General features: G+C 40.7%; 1 protein-coding gene across 1 annotated transcript in view; it reads left to right on the top strand.

Annotated features, from left to right (window-relative positions):
* Positions 1-18068, top strand: part of LOC121876399 — a 190536-nt gene extending 172468 nt beyond the window's left edge. The window contains exons 13-17 of the mRNA XM_042381476.1: positions 123-470; positions 3950-4003; positions 11421-12235; positions 14023-14815; positions 17960-18068. Coding sequence (XP_042237410.1) covers positions 123-470; positions 3950-4003; positions 11421-12235; positions 14023-14784 — 1979 coding nt within the window. The 3' untranslated portion in view covers positions 14785-14815; positions 17960-18068. The remainder of the gene's footprint in view (positions 1-122; positions 471-3949; positions 4004-11420; positions 12236-14022; positions 14816-17959) is intronic.
* Positions 18069-20250: the final 2182 nt, after the last annotated feature.

The raw sequence follows: 20250 nt of genomic DNA, 5'->3' as shown, positions 1-20250 counted from the left end.
GGAAGTTTGTTATGACAGGAGACACTGCAGAGCCGCCCTACCCTCCCCGCCGCCTCTCAGTGTGTCCTACGCCGCCAGTCTTATACGTGAACCAATCTCCGAAATGCACTTTTTCCATTTAGAGAAGAAGCAGGATGGTGATGAAGACCAGCCCTCGGAGAAGCCTGCAGGAGGTGGTGGTAATGCTGGTGGTCCTGGTACTGGGGTGGTGGCGGTACCTGACGGCGACGGTCGTGGCACTGGTACGGCCGTCGGTAGCAGCGGCGGCGGTGGCAGTACAGGTGGTACGGTTGGCGGCGCTGGTGGTATGGGGGCGGTGATGGGCGTGGCGGCGGTGAGTTTGGTAGCTCTTGTGGCTATGGTGTGGGCGTGGCACTACTGCAGGAACAGCTGCTGCGCCGGCAAGAGGAAGGACGTCCGCCTCGCTTCAGCCGACGACACCAACAACCCCGACGTGGTCCCTAATATTGGTGAGTAGACGAGAGAGAGAGAGAGAGAGAGAGAGAGAGAGAGAGAGAGAGAGAGTGTTTGTGTGGGAGAGAATGTAACTGAATGAAGCACACAGAGAGAGAGAGAGAGAGAGAGAGAGAATAAAGCCAGCGAGACCTCCCTCTTTCCCTCCCTCACACTGCTCACTCCCTCATTCAACTCACCATTGGACCGGATATTACCGAAAGGCTGTACGCTATTCTGCACTACGAACTGAGTTTAGCGGATCCGTCCACCCGTTGTATATAAGGCGTAATGCGTCATCACAGTCACGCATTATGTGGGTCGCTGTGGATGACGTCATTACCATACCTGATGCTTCGACCAACCGGTGGACGGACTCGTGAAATACCGTACAATATAAACACCTTTTTTTGTTGTTGTTGTGTTGTATTGTGTTTGTTACCCCTTGTCTGTGTTTTTGTCTCATATATATTTCTTTGTGTTTGTCTGTCTGTCTCGTATAACTTTCTCTCTGTCTGTGCGTGTTATTGTTATCACTGTCGTCTTTACTCCAGTATGTTGGGAATGTTGTTACTGTGTGTTGATTTTACTTAATCAGCCTTGTACCTGTAAGTGTTGTCAATCTATAGTGTTTCTAAAAATGTTATTACCTGTTTTTTCAATGTTGTCAATACACGAGTCAGTCTATTGTAATGTTTCTAGAAGTGTGTGTGTGTGTGTGTGTGTGTGTGTGTGTGTGTGTGTGTGTGTCTGTGTAGTGTGAATATGTCTGTTTGTGTCTGTACATATTATCACTGTCGTTGGTGTTATTGTGTGAGAATGCTATACGCGTTGTTTATGCTGTACACGTCATCATTGTCATCATTTTTTGTCAGTATTGTATGAGTGTCAGTCTGTCATTATTGTCATTGTTTGTTTGTTTGTGTGTGTGTGTGTGTGTTTATATTGCAGTATTGTATGATGCGCTTTTGTTTCAATGTCCATTTGATCTTAATTGTATTTCTCGGTGTTCGTTTTATTTTTTTATTTTTTTTATTTATGGCAGGTTTCTATGTTTGTTATATCTACTGTCTATATATTTATAGTTTAGAAAGATATCTCTCTCCGTGCAAAACACCAATAAAACCTTCTGGAGCTGAACGCCCTTACAACTCACCCTCCTCCTGCTATCCTGCTGGGGGAAGGTATAACCACCACCATCATATCTCCATCCTTGACCTCAATTTCTAGGATATCAAGACGCCTTTGCACGTCGATCGGTGTGCTTGGTCTTGGCATGATGTGGCGTGTGTGGCAGCTATCATGTTAAACAATCCTTCCCGCTAAACATACATATTACCGCTGCTTTTAATGTCTTGTTCTCTGTAAGGTCTCTTGGAATGTCGTGAGTGATGACTTTTTGCTTTGGGTGTCTGGTCATATTTCAGGGTCACGGTATGATATGAGTGATAAGAGTCGTCATGTTTGTGATCTCGTGACCTTTGGAGTGTTGGTATTCAAGGTCATGCTTGTGGTATGATTAATGGAGGTGTTATCTCATGTGACCTCCAACTCTATTAAAGGTGATGTTATGTTTCTGTTTCATATTTTCTTTTATTTATTTGTTTGTAACGTAATTCTTCATCTTCCTTCCTTGTTTTATCTTTTGTTGTTTTTTATTGTTTTATATTCTGTCTGTTTTTATTCTCTTGTTTATAGTTTACTTGTTATTCTATCTTGTATCTATACTTCAGCTTTTATTTCCAATTTTGGTTTTGTTAGGTTAGGTTAGGTTAGGCGGGCAAGATCGAACCAGAGAACTATAGGACAGGAGTCGAAGGATGTATCCTCTCTGCCACCGCTCCCCTGTTGCTGTTCTTATCATTTATTTTGTTGTTGCTTTTATTTTTCTTCTCTTTGATTAGTCTAGGATTAACATTTGTATTTTTTGTTAGTTTGATCTTCTCTTCTGTTAACCTTTGATTGACATTTATCGTGTGTGTGTGTGTGTGTGTGTGTGTGTGTGTGTGTGTGTGTGTGTGTGTGTGTGTGTGTGTGTTACCACTAACCTTTCATTGATACCTATTTTGCCTTTCTCCTCTTCCTCCTCCTCCTCCTCCTCATCATCCTCCTCCCCATCCTACCATTACTAGTCAATCAAAACACCATCCTGATGCCTTAGGGTTGGACACCGCGGCCCACCACCACCACCACCACCACCACCTCTCAGACAACTATACAATTTCTTCTGTCAAATCCTCCCTCATAAGCTTATAATAACATTCATCCTCCTAGTACTCCGTAATAACATTCATCCTCCTAGCACTCCGTAATAACATTCATCCTCCTAGTACTCCGTAATAACATTCATCCTCCTAGCACTCCGTAATAACATTCATCCTCCTAGTACTCCGTAATAACATTCATCCTCCTAGTACTCCGTAATAACATTCATCCATCCTAGTATCCGTAATAACATTCATCCTCCTAGTACTCCGTAATAACATTCATCCTCCTAGTACTCCGTAATAACATTCATCCATCCTAGTGCCCCATAATAACTTTCTACCAATTTCCTTGCATCTGAATATCTGTGGTCGTAAAACTGTTCAACATTCACAGCGCCAAACGTAAAGAAACTTCCCATTCTTTCCTCCCTTACCTGTAATAACTCGACTCACCTGATAAATCTTCCTAATTAGCACTACTTCTCGCTGGCTGACAAGGAGAGGCTCTTAAAGACGCTCCCTCCTCTCCTCGCCTCGCCTCGCATCGCCTCGCCTCGCCTCTCCTATCCTATACCTGTTAATTGATGAGGCATAGGTGTACCTGTAAACACATTAAGGTCAAAATGTTGTAGTTGTGATTGATTGTCACAAGTTTGAGAGGTCACTATTGGGTATGGTGAAGAGAGAGAGTAAGAAAAGAGAGAAAGAGAGAGAGAGAGAGAGAGAGATGTATAGAACAGAGAAAGAACGAGAGAAAAAAAGAGAAATAGTGTGAAAGAGAGAAGAAACTGGTATGAAAAGAGAGAGAAGGAAATTAGAAATAAAGAGAGGAGAGACAGACAGACAAATACAGCAGACAGAGAGACAGACAGAAAGACAGCAGACAGAGAAGAGCAAGAACAGAGAGACAGACAGACAAGTACAGCAGACAGAGAGACAGACAGAAATACAGCAGACAGAGAAGAGCAGAAACGGACAGACAGACGGATGAACGATATCATTTGAATTACATTTCGCTTCATCTCAAGTTACATTAAAATGTCAAGTCCTGAAGGATGGCTCGAGTGATTCATACTTATTCATTGGGTTCTGTGTCATATGCTCTCTCAAAGGATGCATTATATAGAGAGAATCATTTACTTGTAACTAATCACTAAATATTAACTAAGGCTAAATAATAATAATGATAATAATAATAATAATCAAAATAATAATAATAATAATAATATCATCCACAATCAACATTTACCGCCATAAAGGTATTAATTGTCTGTTTGTCTCTCTGTCAGGTTCGTCCTTTTCTGGTAAACGATCTTGTTCACCTCAGCGCTTCTGGCACAAAGGTAAGGGTCAAGGGTCAAAATGCCCCCCCCCCCCCCTGGTCTTACTAGGCCTATTATTAGCCTAGGCATGGGGAAGTAGGGAGGGCCTAGTCTTCATATGCCTTAGTTCTAATAGGCCCCATGTTAACCTAATTTAGTCATTAAGGATTGGGGCCCAGTGCTAATGGGCCCCAATTTTTATGGGTAGATTAGGGATATTATATACTGCTACCAGATGAGTATAGTAGTAGAAGTCGTAGTAATAGTCGTAGTAGTCGTAGTAGTAGTAAAAGTAGTAGTTGTAGTAATAGTCGTCGTAATAGTAGTAGTCGTAGTAGTAGTAGTTGTAGTAATAGTCGTAGTAATAGTAGTAGTCGTAGTAGTAGTAGTTGTAGTAATAGTCGTAGTAATAGTAGTAGTAAAAGTAGTAGTTGTAGTAATAGTCGTAGTAATAGTAGTAGTCGTAGTAGTAGTAGCCTAGTGTCATTGTCCAATCTGGAGTGGTGATGAATGACGCTTTGTCTATTGTAAAATCATTATTCACTCTCAAAGAATATATAGTGTTTTATCCCTTATATAACTACAAGTATTTCCTTACGTCTATTTACGTCTTCTACAGAATAAACAGTTTATTGGAAAACATTGATGTGGTGATGTAAACAAACTTAGGAGATTTTGTTAGTATCGTAAGTCTTTTATTTTTGTTTATTTTTGTTTACACTACAGAATAAACCAGTTAACGAGGGACCATGTATATAATGTTATATGATCAGTGTAGACAATTATAATGGCTTTCTGCTATTTGTTATTTATATATTTTGTTTACATAATAGAATGTTAAATGGCTATGTTTATATAATTCAGTTTATATTATGTAGTGTAACTTTCTGGTTGCTATATTACTAAATTTAACATAGATACCCGGGAACTAATGCTGATTTTACGATACGTTTCAAAAATTGGTGTTATATTTGTGTGTGTGTGTTGATCAAGAGAATCCCTGTGATTATTAACTAGTTATTAGTACACTATTTATGAACTGTCATGTTAACGACCTCTTGGCTAGCTACAACACGACACACCTGCTACCTGGATTAAACCTTCACATTCTCTATGTCCTAATACCTAACATTCGCTAAACTAATAATCACCTGAAGATTAAACACTCCGCCTCGTTTAACCTGAAGTTTGACGACCCTAACGCTAACTTAACCTAACCTAATATAACCTTACAGAGACTAGCCCACAGTAGAGCTATCCAATAATCAAATTAACTTCGATATAACCCAATATAGCTCAAACCAAAGTTCACGCAAATCCTTGGGTTAAATTTGGATAATGTTATATTTAGTGTAAAAATTGGCAGTGGTTATAGAGAGAGACGTAAGGTTACTACGTTTCATTTTTCACTGTGTATAGAATCCACACCATCTTACCATTAACCGAGGCTACAGAGTATTATTTTAAATAGACAAACACCAACTTCGTCAGAAAGGTAAGGAGTTGAGAGTGTTGACGGAATCCTTCACACACACACACACACACACACGGGGCGTCTCCTTCACCAAGATGTATTCTATAGACCTTGTCCTTCACCGCCGCCTTCATAACAATCCTTCAGCGTTACTCGTCGTTAAACCATTCAACTTGCAGTGGCTGGGTTATGGCGGGCGGTAAGGTGATGGTTTGATCACTGCAAAATAATCTGGTGAATTGCGTTGTTTTGTTGTGGTATAAGTGGCAAAAAAACTAACACAAAAAACTAACTTAACCAGTCTAGCCTATATTAACCTAACCTAATGAACTTAACTTAATCTAAACACCAGACTAACCCAAGTGATCTAAACTTAATCCACTAACTCAAAACGTTATGGTAATCTCCAACTAAGCTTGAAATATTATGGAAATACAACAAATGATAAATCTAGTGTGGCGTTTAATACATTTACATAATTATTCAGGAAATGGAACAATTAGCAGCACATGTTCTGATCATAATCATGGGATGAATTATGTCAGCCTTCATAATACATAACATGCTCTTTGTGCCCGTGATCGCGTGCTGCAATTTAGTAGCAGGAGAGTAATTAAGTCTTTTTATAGCCCGGGTTTCAATATATTACGGGCAAGAGTCATGGCATAACCGCGCCAGTAAGAGCCGTGGTTAGGTGTATATATATATAGTTGTCAAAGAGCCAAGTAACCCCTCTAAAAAAAATATAAGAAAACGTATTTGGCATTTCCTCGTAAGATTATAAAAACTTGACGATATTAAATTATAAGTTAGTGGACTTTAAGATATAATTAGAATCGTGTGTTTATGGTGGATTAAAATTGTAGATTAGAGCTTATCGCGTGGCGTTGGCGTGTTATTCATACCCTGGTGTTCTCTGTTCAAGAATCAGGAGAGTGTTGTAAAGTGAACATGTTCCTCATTACCCGCTCCAGTGAGTGCGCCTCGGGTGCAGCAGTAAACCCTGGCCAACTGTGTTACACCTCACCTACACTTCAAGCGTTCTCCTCCTTTTGGCTTAATTGTTATATTGCTGTCCATCTCTGTGCCTTGAACCGTGTCTACTAGTCGTTTGGGTTACTGTTTATTGATGGTCATAATATAAAGTACTGTATTATATATGCGTGTGTTTGTGTGTAGTGACTCGCATACCAGTAGCCTCGAGTTCGATGTCCATGCAGGATATAGTAACCAGAGCCGGGTTACTATATAGTTGCCCCAGTCTACCCAGCGGAGTCTTTGATATTATTCGTTTGTGGGGTTAGCCAGCTCGTCCTCGGGCTATTCCTCGACACCGGGTAATACGCTTGGCTAACTAAGGGTGTAGTTGTTGTGTTGACGGCACCTCGTAGCCTGAACAAATTCCTACCTAGGTGGCCCTACACTCGACCATCCTGGAGCACTAGGAAGCACCAGGTTTTTTTTAATACACTTACATCCTATACTGGCTACATGAATGAGAGGATACGTGGAACTACTAATAATAGAGGTGGTATTATTCTTTGTAACTTTATTTTAACTTTCAACCTTATATCAGTATGGAGGACTGATTTAAGAGACACTTGTATCACACACTTACGAATACCCAGAACCTGAGACCTTTCTTCCTTCTCCTTATATGGGTTTTGGACTGCGATGTGTCTGTCGTAGGTTAGCGAATCACCAGTCAGTCAGTCAGTTCCCGTCGTCAAGGTCTGTTGTTTATGTAGGGGGCAAAAGGTAAACCATGCCAGTTTAGCAGACGGTAGCCTAGTGAAGGTTAATCTGTAGCGGAACTTTCCAAACTCTTCCAAAAACCCAAATGTATTTTTCTTTCTTTTAAGTAATAAAACTGTAAATAAATTAAACCTCCGCCCCAGAGAGATGTCAAATTTCGGAAGATTGGCCAAAACAGCCCAGCAATGTTTAGAGAGAAGGACTGTGGTCGCCAGCTACTACGAATAACAATAATATAACCGTGATAATATATTTAAAAACATTCGTGCTGTTTTTAATTAATACATTTTTTTTTATCGGAATAAGTGTTTGTATATCTTTGAGTTCCAATAACGCTCGAACAACCAAACTTCAGGTCACCCAACTACATTTATTTATTTATTTACATAGAGTTATTTTAGTCCAACCAAGTCAGCCTTTGCTACCAATAGAATGGTATATAAGCTTAGAGCGAAGGATAAACGCTGGTTCGTGTGCAAAACAAACACAAATTGTCACAAGTACCACAAACACGACCGCTAAAACCATTGATTTTTCAGACGACATGAGCCAAGCACTGTCCTACAACCCTCTGTGGCCGTTAGGTTCAGGTACGCGTTACCATCAGGAAAAAAAAACATTATCTTTCCCTCACGGATCTTTGGACCAAGCTGTTTTTAAGCCAACCAAGAAGAATGTCGTTTAATAAAAGATAAATAAAGTATATGAAAGTGCCTCGTCTGCTTCTGCTCGTCTTGTAAACACCGCCAAATTGACTTGTCATTGATAAAGACTCTGATTAAGCCTTTTCCCTTAACCCGCACAACAAGTATTTAATCCTTTTGTATCTTAAATTGTATCGTTTAATTTTATATTCATAGGAATTTTATGTCTCCGATTTACGACTCTTCTACGTTTATTGGTGCTTTCTGTTCACACTTTACTGTCCATTGTGAAAAACCAGTAAGCGATGGCTATTGTCCACATGGAAATATATATAATAAAAAGCCCGTCTGTTATCCACTCATAATTTGTAATGCCTTCCCGCCATCCCTGAATTTGGTATATTGTAAATCAACATTGAGACCAAATCCTTTTTCTAGCGGAATAAGAGCACAACACCATGACACTTCCTGCTCAAACTGTACCGCAGAGTTTCTATAAATTACTTTTCCCTTTTGAGTTTTAATCACTGGAGTAACAATTTGGTATTTTATTTATATGCGTATTTTCTTTTTTAATTCGTATTGTTTTTATATTCGGTTATTTTAGCAGGGGGTATTTCCGGTTGATTTTGTCCATTAGGTGACTGGCGGCATCATTCACACTGTGTTGACCTTTGTCTGGTGATGTGTGGCACCCCATCTACATCAGTGAGTTACTGGAAATATTGTAACATTTTATTTTATATAAATTGTCAGAATATGTTATACCCTGAACTGACTGTTTGCAGAGCGCTGTTATAGACGGGTGCACGAATATTCTTTGGGTGTGTGCTCAATACAGTGTGAATATCTGCTGTGGATATTTAATAAAAAAACACATAAAATATTGCCACCACTCTCAGATAACTTGATTTTGAGGTTATTAGATATATTTTACCCAAATTTTTATTGAGTTTACAGTGATGATTGTGTGAGTGTGTTTGTGTGTGTGTGTGTGTGTGTGTGTATGTCTCAGCAGGAGAGAGACATGACTAGTAATCAGCAGGAGAGACATGACTAGTAATTCAGGAATCCTTATATCTCCACGGTATGAATAAAGATTTTTATGGGTGGTGGTGTACAGTAGAGCTGTCCTGTGCCGCCCCTTGGTGTGTATTGTCTGCTAGGCCAGAAATCAATCGGCTACATAATTTTCTAGATTTGTATTGAAGATATGTAGATAGAAAACGATTTTGTATCTTTAACGAGAGAATTAATTATCTTTTCAAATATATATACACGTAAAAAATAATACTGTACTGATAAAATATATTTATTGGGGATTGTAGGTAATATTCCGATTGGTGTAAATAAATTATTACGCTTCAATCATTTTTAAAGGACTTCAGAGAATAGTTAAAAGAGAAAAAGTATATAATTATTATGTAACAATTATTTTTTTTAAGACTAGATCGTGAATGAGAGGCATAAGTTATTTTTATGAGGCAGTTATTTCTAAACAGTTAAGATATTATGTTTAAGAGATATAAATAGTCATTACGTAGTAGCTATATTTAGAAGGCTTTAGATAGTATGCATGGAGTAGACGTTAAAGTGGCAACAGTGTGAGGTGGCAATTAAGACGTCCAGGTCAAGGCGGAGTGTCGCAACCCTGCCGGAGTTGCCACCTCGTAAACACTGACCCAAATTAAATCCCACCGAAAATCACAGCCATTTTTAATCAGGGAAGACTTGGAAACTTACGAGCCTGATGAAATTACATTTTTGTCTGACAAATGGCTGAAGTTTTGTGTATAAATAAGGTGTTGGTGGCCAGAATAATTACCCATGTTATTAGAAAACGTGTGGTGGCTGTGTAAAATGGATTTGTTCAGTAAAGTCTGTAAGTGTGACTTATTCTAGGTCGGGAGGAGATGGAGTATCTTGTTAGGGTGGAAGTTTAATCCAAGAGTCGCGTTTAAGTTCGTATTTTTAGGTCTTGGGGTTTAGTTATTGCCGAGCGTCCAAGAGTTGTGCCAAGTCCACCTTTCGTAAGAGTTAGGAGACTGGTTAGTGTTTTAAATCGAAGGCTCGGACTCGATCCCATGTATTTTATAAGGAAATGGACTCGGTTAGTATTTAGAGTACGAGATTTTTACTGAGTCCCATGTTGTAAGGATTCAGACTCAAGTAGTTAGTATTTTGAGTACGAGGGTCTTACTGAGTCCCATGTTGTAAGGATTCAGACTCAAGTAGTTAGTATTTTGAGTACGAGGGTCTTACTGAGTCCCATGTTGTAAGGATTCAGACTCAAGTAGTTAGTATTTTGAGTACGAGGGTCTTACTGAGTCCCATGTTGCAAGGATTCAGACTCAAGTAGTTAGTATTTTGAGTACGAGGGTCTTAATGAGTCCCATGTTGCAAGGATTCAGACTCAAGTAGTTAGTATTTTGAGTACGAGGGTCTTACTGAGTCCCATGTTGTAAGGATTCAGACTCAAGTAGTTAGTATTTTGAGTACGAGGGTCTTACTGAGTCCCATGTTGCAAGGATTCAGACTCAAGTAGTTAGTATTTTGAGTACGAGGGTCTTAATGAGTCCCATGTTCAGACTCAAGTAGTTAGTATTTTGAGTACGAGGGTCTTAATGAGTCCCATGTTGCAAGGATTCAGACTCAAGTAGTTAGTATTTTGAGTACGAGGGTCTTAATGAGTCCCATGTTGCTAGGAAATGGACTCCAGTAAAAATAACCTTGATTTCGTTTAGTATTCAATTAGTCTATGTCTTTATATAGACTCTGATTCAAACAGGTAGTGAGTTATACATTTTTCAGTTGATTGGAGACGTTTCTGATATGAACATCTACTGAAGCGAAAGATAACAGATTCATTTGTGGTTATCTTACATATGTTATGACTGAATCAACTCTTGACTAGAACAGTTATTGAGGCTCTACGATCACTCAAGCAGTTAGTTAGCAATCTCTCTCTCTCTCTCTCTCTCTCTCTCTCTCTCTCTCTCTTCCTATTTTATACCTACTCAAAGTCTTCGTCTTCCATCTTTCTTCCCTCCCCGCCTTCCCTCCATCTCTCTTCCGTGTACTGTCCATCTCTTGCTATTTGTCCTTTTCATTTTTTCGCCTCTGTGTTTGGTCTCTCCTCCGTATTGTTTAGGATTTCTCTTGTTTATCCAAGGGACTCTATACCCCTTTCCTCACGTCTGTCTCTCCCTTCCCTCCCCTCCAGGTATTTTTCTACCCGGTACTTCCATTCCTTTCCTGTATATTCTTTATCAAATATTTTTCCTTCTTGTGTTATGAACATCTCTCTCGTTTGTATGTGTTCTTTCCTATGTTTTCTTTATTTTCTGTTTCTCTTTTTCATATGTGGATCTCCCTCTTATTTTTTTCCTCTCTTACTTTATGCTCTTTCCATTTCTCGTACCCTGAGTGGTCGACTCTTCCAGCGTGGCTTGAGCAGCAGTTAACCTTTTACGAGTGTATCAGTATTCAATATTCCATCGCAGTTTGGCCAACCCCTCCCTCTGCTGCAGCACGCTAACCTGACCTTTATTCTTCTCCCACAAAGAGAAGACCTTTGACGAGGCTGGTGGAGGAGCGGGGGCCAGTGGAGGGGCGGCGGCGTCCGAGCAAGCCAGCAACACAGTGGTGGACGTGGGCGGAGGCGTCCAGTCCACCTCAGGGGGCCAGAAATCCACAGGTGGTGCTGAAGGCCAAAGCTCAACAGGGTGCTCGGGGGAGCTGAAGTCCCCCGGTGTGGTGAGTGGGCCGAGTCCTACGGGAAGTCAGCAGTCGACGGGCTGTATGTCTGCTTCGAGTTCCACAGGGAGCCAGAGGACTACAGGCTGTGTTGGCAGTTCAAGTCCTTCAGGAAGCCAAAGAACTTCGGGCTGTATCGGTAGCTCAAGTCCTTCAGGAAGTCAGAGGACTTCGGGCTGTGTGGGCAGTTCAAGTCCTTCTGGAAGCCAAAGAACTTCGGTGTGCGTGGGCAGTTCTAGTCCTTCTGGAAGCCAGAGGACCTCTGTCTGTGCGGGTACTTCAAGTCCTTCAGGAAGCCAGAGGACTACAGGATGTGCAGGAGACGAAAGTCCTTCTACAGGCAGCCAAAAGACTACGGGTTATGTGGGCGGCCAAAGTTTAGTGAAGGTGAAGAGTAGTGGAAGCCCCACGAGCATCGCGGGGATGCGGTCTTCTCTGGGTAGCAAAGTGACCCCCGAGGGTGTGGTTCAGGGTAGCACGGGCAGCCTCAGGAGCAGGGGCAGCCCTCTCAGCCACAGACCTACAGCTGCCGTAGTCTTCAGGAATACTCATGGTGGTGATGTGGGAGCCAGGCAACGTCCCTTCAGCGCCGTGGGGGATATTGTGGTCAACCCTCTGCGTCAGGTACAGTACCTTGCTTTTCATCTGTCCATTGGTAATAACACATCTCCACCTTCCGTTTGACAGACAGGTCCCATGACTCTAGTGACTACGCTGTGTTTTATGATGACAGATACTATGTTCAAAGACTCACAAGTGTTTATCAAAGAGTCTAAATACTACAGATGTTACATAAATTTCCTTCATTATTTTCACGTTTTTCTTCCTATGAATTATACTCTGGTTATATATATCCAGTATCATTTTTCCTTTGATATACACGTAGCGTAAATAAGGACCAGTGTCACATGTGTCAGTAGGTGTCATAAATACGGTCGTTACAGAGCTATAGACAGTTGGACAGACAGACCTCGTTGCAGCTTGACCTTTCATCATCATCCTGTAATCACTGTTCATTGTCCTATCTTTTAATTCCTTATTTATTCTTTTTCTTTGTATTCCACATTTCTCTCTCATTATTTGTTATGTTTTCTGTCCTTTGTTTTCATTTCTTTTGTTATTCATTTTGTTACTGCTTTTTTGTTTCTGTTTATCTTTTATCTTTAGTCTTCTTCTCTTATTAATTATTTTTCGTTATTCTCTCTTCCTTTCGTGTCTCTCTTCATTGTCTATGTTATTTATTTTTCTTTGCAATGTCTCTTTTCATCTCTCCCATCTCTCTCGTTATGTGTTATTCCTCTTCTTCCCCTTTCCTCCCTCATTTTATCTTTTATCTTCTCTCATTCTTCTCTTTTTCTCTCTCTCTCTCTTTTCTATTCGTTTTCTCATCATCGTTTTTGTAATGTTTTTATTTTCATTCCTTTACTGTATTTTATGTTTTTAATTTCTGCCTGTTCTATTTCCCCTTTTCATCATATTTTGTCAATTTTTATTTTATTTCGTGTTTATTTCCTTAGTCTGGATGTTTCTTTATTCATTTTTTATCTTTGTTTAATTGTCATTCCTCTTCTCCCCTTTTCGCTTTTTTTGGTTTTTGTATTTTGTTTGTTTATCGTTTTATGTGTTTATTTCCCCTTATTCCCGTTTTCTTTGTCTCTCCTTCAATCATGTTATTTATTCTTTTTTCTTCTTTGCTGCCTTTCATCATCTTTTTGTTTCCTTTTGTTTTATTGTTTCCTCTGTGTCTCTCTCTCTCTCTTTATTCCTTGTCTCTCTCCTTTTTTTTAATCTGTTTTTGTGTTATTCTCGTAATTTTTCACTTTTTCCTCTTTTTCCCTGCTCGTAGTCTGTCCTCACCTATTTTCCTCCATTCCTACATTGTCTTTTTATTCTTTTCCCCCTTTCTATCCTTCATTTTCTTTAGTTCTCTCTCTCTCTCTCTTGCTTTATTGTCTCTTCTGTCTCCATTCCCCCCTCTTTTCCTTTTTCGTATAGTCTCTTGTCCTCTGCCATTTTCCTCTCCTTCACTACATTCGAGGCAACATTAAAATTCCCCCCCTGTGTTCCTCCATGCTCGTATTTTCCTCCCATTTTTTCCCTCTCTCGGATATTTTCAGGGAAACTTTTATATTTTCTTGACTATCTCGTATATTCCCGAGGGGAGAGTTTTATCGTTTGTCCCTCACTATCACCCATCCCACTTCACCTCACTTCATCCCCCCCATTATAACCCCCCACCTCACCTCTATCTCACTTCATTTCCATCTCATCGTCCACCTCACTTCACCACTTCACTTGCACTTCACCTCCAGCTCACACCACCTCCCTTCACCCATGTCTCTCTCTCTCTCTCTCTCTCAATACCAGATTGTCTCTTTAAATTGACTGTTACATGTCATCTCTCCTTCCAGTCCTTCCTGCCGACCGACGACGACTACCCCGAGGCGTGGAGCGATGACCAGCTACGTTCCCCCAGAGACAGGCCCTCTTACCCGGACATGGGGTCTAAACTATCCCCCAGAGAGGAGGAGAAATACCCTGGGGTCAGGTTTAGTCTTCCCCCCAGTGAGGAGTTGAGTTATCCGGGGGGCCGATCCTTCCACGGCGCCTCCAGAGAAGAGGGGCATTATCCGGGGATGAGACCCAAGTACAAGCTCAGAGAAGCGGAGAGTTTCCCGGATATTCGTGTTCATTATAGCCCCAGAGAAGAGCGTATTTATACCGGAGCCCGACCGGAATTTAGCCCCAGAGAGGAACGTAGTTATCCGGGGGTACTATCCGAGTACACCCCGAGGTTCGAACGCAGTTATTCGGGGATCCTACCTCACCAAAGCCCCAGAGAAGAACGGCGTCAGAGCCCTAGAGATGACCATCAGTATTACCCAGGGACAACACGAATGGGGTCTCAACACAGCCCCAGAGATGACCCCAGTTACCCCGGAATGCGACCTCATCGTTATAGCTACATCGGCGTACGCGTCCAGCAGAACCCCAGAGATCAACTGCGCCACAGCTACCCAGCAATCCAGTCCTACCCTTCTAACCGAGGCATGGGCACCTACCCCGGGGTGCGATTGGCCCGTGGTGCTTCTCGGGGTAGCAGAGGAACTATCAGGACGGACTCACAAGTTCCCGTCGACCAGCTGATCAAGGCGACGGAGACGGTAGTGTGAGACAGCCGGCGGGAACCTGCTGTTATTGATGGTAAGTGGCTGGTAGATTGTGGTAGTGACTGGTTGGTTGTTGGTAGTGACTGGTTGGTTGTGGTAGTGACTGGTAGATTGTGATAATGGTTGTCGTACAGTAGATGTTAATGATGATTAGTAGATTGCAGTACTAGTAACTGTTATAGATTATAATGATTGTTAAGAGGAATGGTGGTGAGTGTGGTAAGGATGTTGTGGTGAGTGTGGTAGGATGGAGGAGAGGTAAGATGAGAGAAAGGGAGAGAGGGAAGGAAGACGAGAGAGAGAGAGAGAGGAAGGATGGGAGAATGGATGAGAAAGGAGGAGCTAGGATGCGTAGGAGAAATGATGGGACAGAGAGGATAGGAGAAAGGGAAAGAGGATAGGAGAGAGAGGGGATGAGGAGGAGAGAGGATAGGAAAGAGGGAGGATGGGAAAGGAGAGAGAGAGAGAGGGGGGGGCTGTTATTATGTAGAGAAGGTGGCGCTACTGCAGAAGGCTCAGGAGGAGGCGGGGGAGGTGAAGGTAGGTAGGCAGGCAGGTAGGTAGGTAGCTGTTCGTTACCTGATTGATTACGTTATAAATCACCTGCGTTTTTAACCTCTTGTGATGTTACTAATGAGACCATGAATCACCTCTATTAATTACTTGAGTTTATCATCTGCCTCCCTCATTAATGTAGTTTAAATCCTTCTCCTCTGGCTGCTGTTGTTGTTGAATGCATTCCCTCCACGCTGTTATCATACGCAGTCCTATTGTCTTTTGTTTTCGCGTTGGTGGTTTGTGAGTGTTGTTTTTTTTGCGTTTTTTTTTTGTGGGTTATGCGTTGTTGGTTGTTGTTTTTTTGCGTTGGTGAGTTGTAAAACCACTACCGCCACACACACTGCTACCTGTACAATACCATCGCTACTAACACTACTACCACCACCACCACCACTACCACCACTACCACCATCACCTTACCTGATTAGTGACGTCTATATAACTGACTTCACGCCCTGAGAGCCAGTTGTGTACACTCAAATTTGGCATCAGTGTCATACCCTTGTGAGAGAGGAGATATAACCCAGGACTCCTTCACTCCCTCTCTCACTCCTTCTCTCCCCCTCTCTCATCCTTCTCTCCCCCTCTCTCATTTCCCTCCCTCTCATCCTCCCTCCCGCAGAACATCGCCAATCGCCAACTCAACTTTAAGGGAGGGAGCGTGGCGCGAAACGTTCTTAAGAGGTAAACTCCCGACATTATTTTGCGAGTGTGAGAATAAAAGACCCGACAAACAATAGACGTAAACAAAACAAAAGTCGAGTTATTGTTTGCTCTGTTTGGGTGACTATACGTGGGCCAAGGTTCTTTTAGACAACTATTCACAAGGTAACTCTATATGCAAACACACACACACACACACACACACAAACACACACACGCACAAGCGCACGCACAAGCGCACACACACACACACACACACACACACACCTTTTAAATATTAAGAATAGCTTCCCCTGTTTTATTTAATTGTATTTTGATCATAAACCCACTGAACACCTGTAATTTATATAGTACAGGTGTTAGTGACCTCCGTTTTCTATTTCAGGGGGAGTTAAAGGGATTGATATATATATATATTTTCGTTGATATTCATGTGTAGTTATGGAAGTCATCTGGTATTATTATTCTCTCTCTCTCTCTCTCTCTCTCTCTCTCTCTCTCTCTCTCTCTCCGTATTTATTTTTATCTTTCTCCCTCTATTTCCCTTTATCTCTCTCTTTCTCTCTCAATCTCTCAAAATTCTGGTGGATGTGCTAGATCGAGTCGTACCATTGTCATGCAGATGTGTGGAGGCGAGGTTTAAAAACATTGGTATATTCAATGACTAGAGAGACTAAATAACTCCTCTTGTATGTTGAATGTTGGTTAAGACCTCACATATAACACACACACACACACACACACACACACACACACACATACATACATACATACATACATACATACACACAGAAACTTACACATACGCATGCAATTTTGTGTGCGTGTTTGAGTAGTATCTGTTTGTGCTTGTATAAATATGTATGTGTGTGTGTCTGTGTTTGTAAGTTTATTTGTCTCTTAGTGTATGACTATGTGTATGCATGGTAGTGTGTGTGTGTGTGTGTGTGTGTGTGTGTGTGTGTGTGTGTGTGTGTGTGTGTGTGTGTGTGTGTACCTCAGCCATGATCTAATAACCACTGCCTCCTTCACCACACGACAACCAGTCAGGATATAAAATATTAAGAGGAGGTTGTTGGCTACTGCAAGAGGGTGGCAGATCTTGGACCCTGACACATCCCCGTCACATTCTAACACATCCCCTCCATATTCCAACACATGTCCGACACATCCCCGCCACATTCCGATACATCCCCGGCACATCCTGACACATCCCACCACATTCTGAAATATTCCTATTACTGACACATCCGCGCCATATTCCTTCACATCCTCGCCACATTGACACATCCCTGTCACACTGATATGTAACAACCTAATATAACAACAATCTAACATAACCAATCCTAACGCTAACCTAACCTAACCTAACCCACTTTAGGTAGCGTCAGGGTGTTTAATCATCAGGTTAAATAAGTTTTGGGGATAAACTAAAGTTGATCCGAATTTAGTAATGATAATTATTTGGTTTTCGTAAACAGTTTAGTCACCCAATTTGTGGGTTTTTCTTTTCTCTCTCTAAAAGCGAAACAGGTACTGCTCAGGAATTAATTACAGTCCGTCATAATTGAACTATGTGGTAGATTATCAGGAATCAATTCAATACGTTACCTTTTTTGGTTTATTTTTTCCACTGCAGTACAAGTTCATCAAAATGCCCGTGGCAGCGCTTACGTCCGGTCGGTGGTTTTCACTGCCAGACGCACGACTAGATCCTAAGAGAGACAACTTCATTAATTTTGTCCTTTAATGTTCCATGTATTGATCAGTTTCTTTGATCACTATTCACTAAGTCATAATATTTCATGTCTTTTCTTCGGTAGATTTATTGAATTACACAAGTATATATAGAATATTTTTCTTTAATATAATCAAACCAGCATAAACCCATTAATAAACCACTTACTGTATGTTGTGGTTAAAATATAAACCCATTGTGTTTCTCTTGTTCCTACAGACTGTATTGACCAGCTCCGCCTCCCCTCCTCTGCTTCCGTAACCGCGAGTGATTGCCCCTCTGTGTTATGAGTTACCATTTCCATTGTTTTAAATAAAAGTTGATATATCTCTGTGGTTTTATTCCCCTTCCTCTCAAAGAAAAAAAAATGTACTTGGAATTATTGTCGGGAAAAATACGCTTTTATTATTTTATTATATTTTTTCTTTCTTTCTTTTCCCATTTTAGGAAACGAAGGAATGTCGACGATATTTCAGGAAAACGTACGTGTCTTGTGGGACCAGAAAGTAAGGAATGTTAATACCACAGAGAAAATAGGTGGATTATACAGCAGGTGAAGCTAATTTTTCTTCTGCTTGTGGTTGGAAGTCTTGAGTGATGTCATGTGAGCCCAACCAGCTGACAACTCAGTAAATATACAGGTATTTATGTTACTTTAATATGAACACAGTAGAACCATAATTAATGTAGAATTGTGAACAAACAGAAGAGTTATCCACACGGAATTCAAGCGTCTCAGCGGGTACTTAGAGAATGTCATGAAAGAGTTAATTTCACAACACGTGTTTATTAACCAACTTGTTTTGGCTAAACCTTTTATTAACTTGCTTTGTTTCCTTTATGGTGTGTAAATAAATTATTGCCAATTGTGAATATATTTTTTTTATGTAATATAATTAAGTACTGTCTTGTACTATACGTCTAATATCATTAAACTCAATTATTGAATTGGATATTTAACTACTGTTGGCAGTATCGTGCTGTCGTGGCCTTGCACATGTGCATTTATCAGTTACACTCGTGTTGTTTCATGTGAGCTCGTTTAAATCTTTTAGAAGTGGAGTTCTGAGACAAACCAGTTGACAAAGTGGTGGTCCCAAAGCTGTGAGAACTAGTTGAAGACAGAATACAGATGCGTGACAGTAACACATGTGCGGGAGTCTCTGGCAAGTGGAGTACCCGTTAGTGTCCCTGGAGCCGAGGTGTGTTTACAATTCACTTTTGATTTATGGAGGCGACATATGAAGCTTACCACGCCAGCTGTACCACCGTCACGTTCACTCTAATGTAAATATGACAATCCTGAGGAAACTGCCAGCGTGCTCGTCACAGGCGGTAAGAGTAAATAATTGTGTTTGGGTTTCTGCTGTTATGACCGACAACGAAAATACGTCTCGACAATTTTAGCAAGGATGTAATTTCTCAGGCCATAGTGAATAATCATTTATATCAACATACTGTAATTATTAACCAAACACAACCATACCAAATTATTAAACAGTTTTAAAGGTTTAGTTGGTTCATGTTATATTATTTTAAAGGAATTCCAATTTAGTCCCAGAAACTACATCCAGGTCAAACACTTCATTATGATATCATCGGGTTTTTTTACGTTATTATTTTTCAGCTGTACAAATGTGTTTAACCCCCCCACCCCCGACCTAGTGTTGTGTATACCATTGATCACGTGACATGGTTTACTCGTGTGGTTGAGTGTTCAATATCGAGTGTTGGTACGCCTGAGTGGGCAGTAACCATCCACGAATTTGCAATGTTTGTCAGTGGTGGAATTTGTTGGTTATTTACACGGTGTTAACTATAATTCCCTTGAAGTTACACGACCAAAACATTGCTCAGTGCTCTATCATGTTCTGCACTTGTGTTTCCCATATTGTTCTGTCTTATTCATTTCTTGTTTTTCCCAGCAGACATGATAGTATTTGTTTTATATATAATGTGAGAATTATTGCATACAGTCTAATCTAATGCAGTGATCTACAGTACTACGCTAAACTGCTGCCTCAGGAAGTATTAGCATCTTATAAATGCTCTAATATTGAGTTTTATTCTATTGGCTTGTTTTAAATTAATCTAGTGCCAGGGTAATCTATTATAAACCACTTTCTATGAGTTTTATGGTCACGGGGTAACAAATTATCCATCATTAATTTATAGTATTCTCTTTGAAATCCAACATTGTTAAACAAATTGAGTCAGTAGCTATCTCTTTTTGGCAGCAGACTAAGGCCAGAGTTAACAGAAAGTCGCGAGTGAAGTCGTCTTAGAATTCGAGTAAAAGGAGAAATGCCAGTTTATCAAAATGTTGCCTTATCATCAGCTGTAATCACCGTAATGTTAGTTGTTAGTCTAGTTAGTTTATAGTGTTAGTTTATGAATACATTTGTAAGGTTATTTGACGCCAGCCTGACGGTCACTGGCGCTGCCTCCTGTAACATCTACAGAAATAGTGAAGTGTATTTGGCCAATTTCAATAGATCAAGAGAAAAACG

This window comes from Homarus americanus, unplaced genomic scaffold, assembly GCF_018991925.1.
Source record: "Homarus americanus isolate GMGI-L3 unplaced genomic scaffold, GMGI_Hamer_2.0 scaffold17820, whole genome shotgun sequence".
NCBI lineage: Eukaryota > Metazoa > Arthropoda > Malacostraca > Decapoda > Nephropidae > Homarus > Homarus americanus.
Note: the sequence above shows the minus strand (reverse complement) of the source record. Positions and strands in the feature narration are given on the sequence as shown.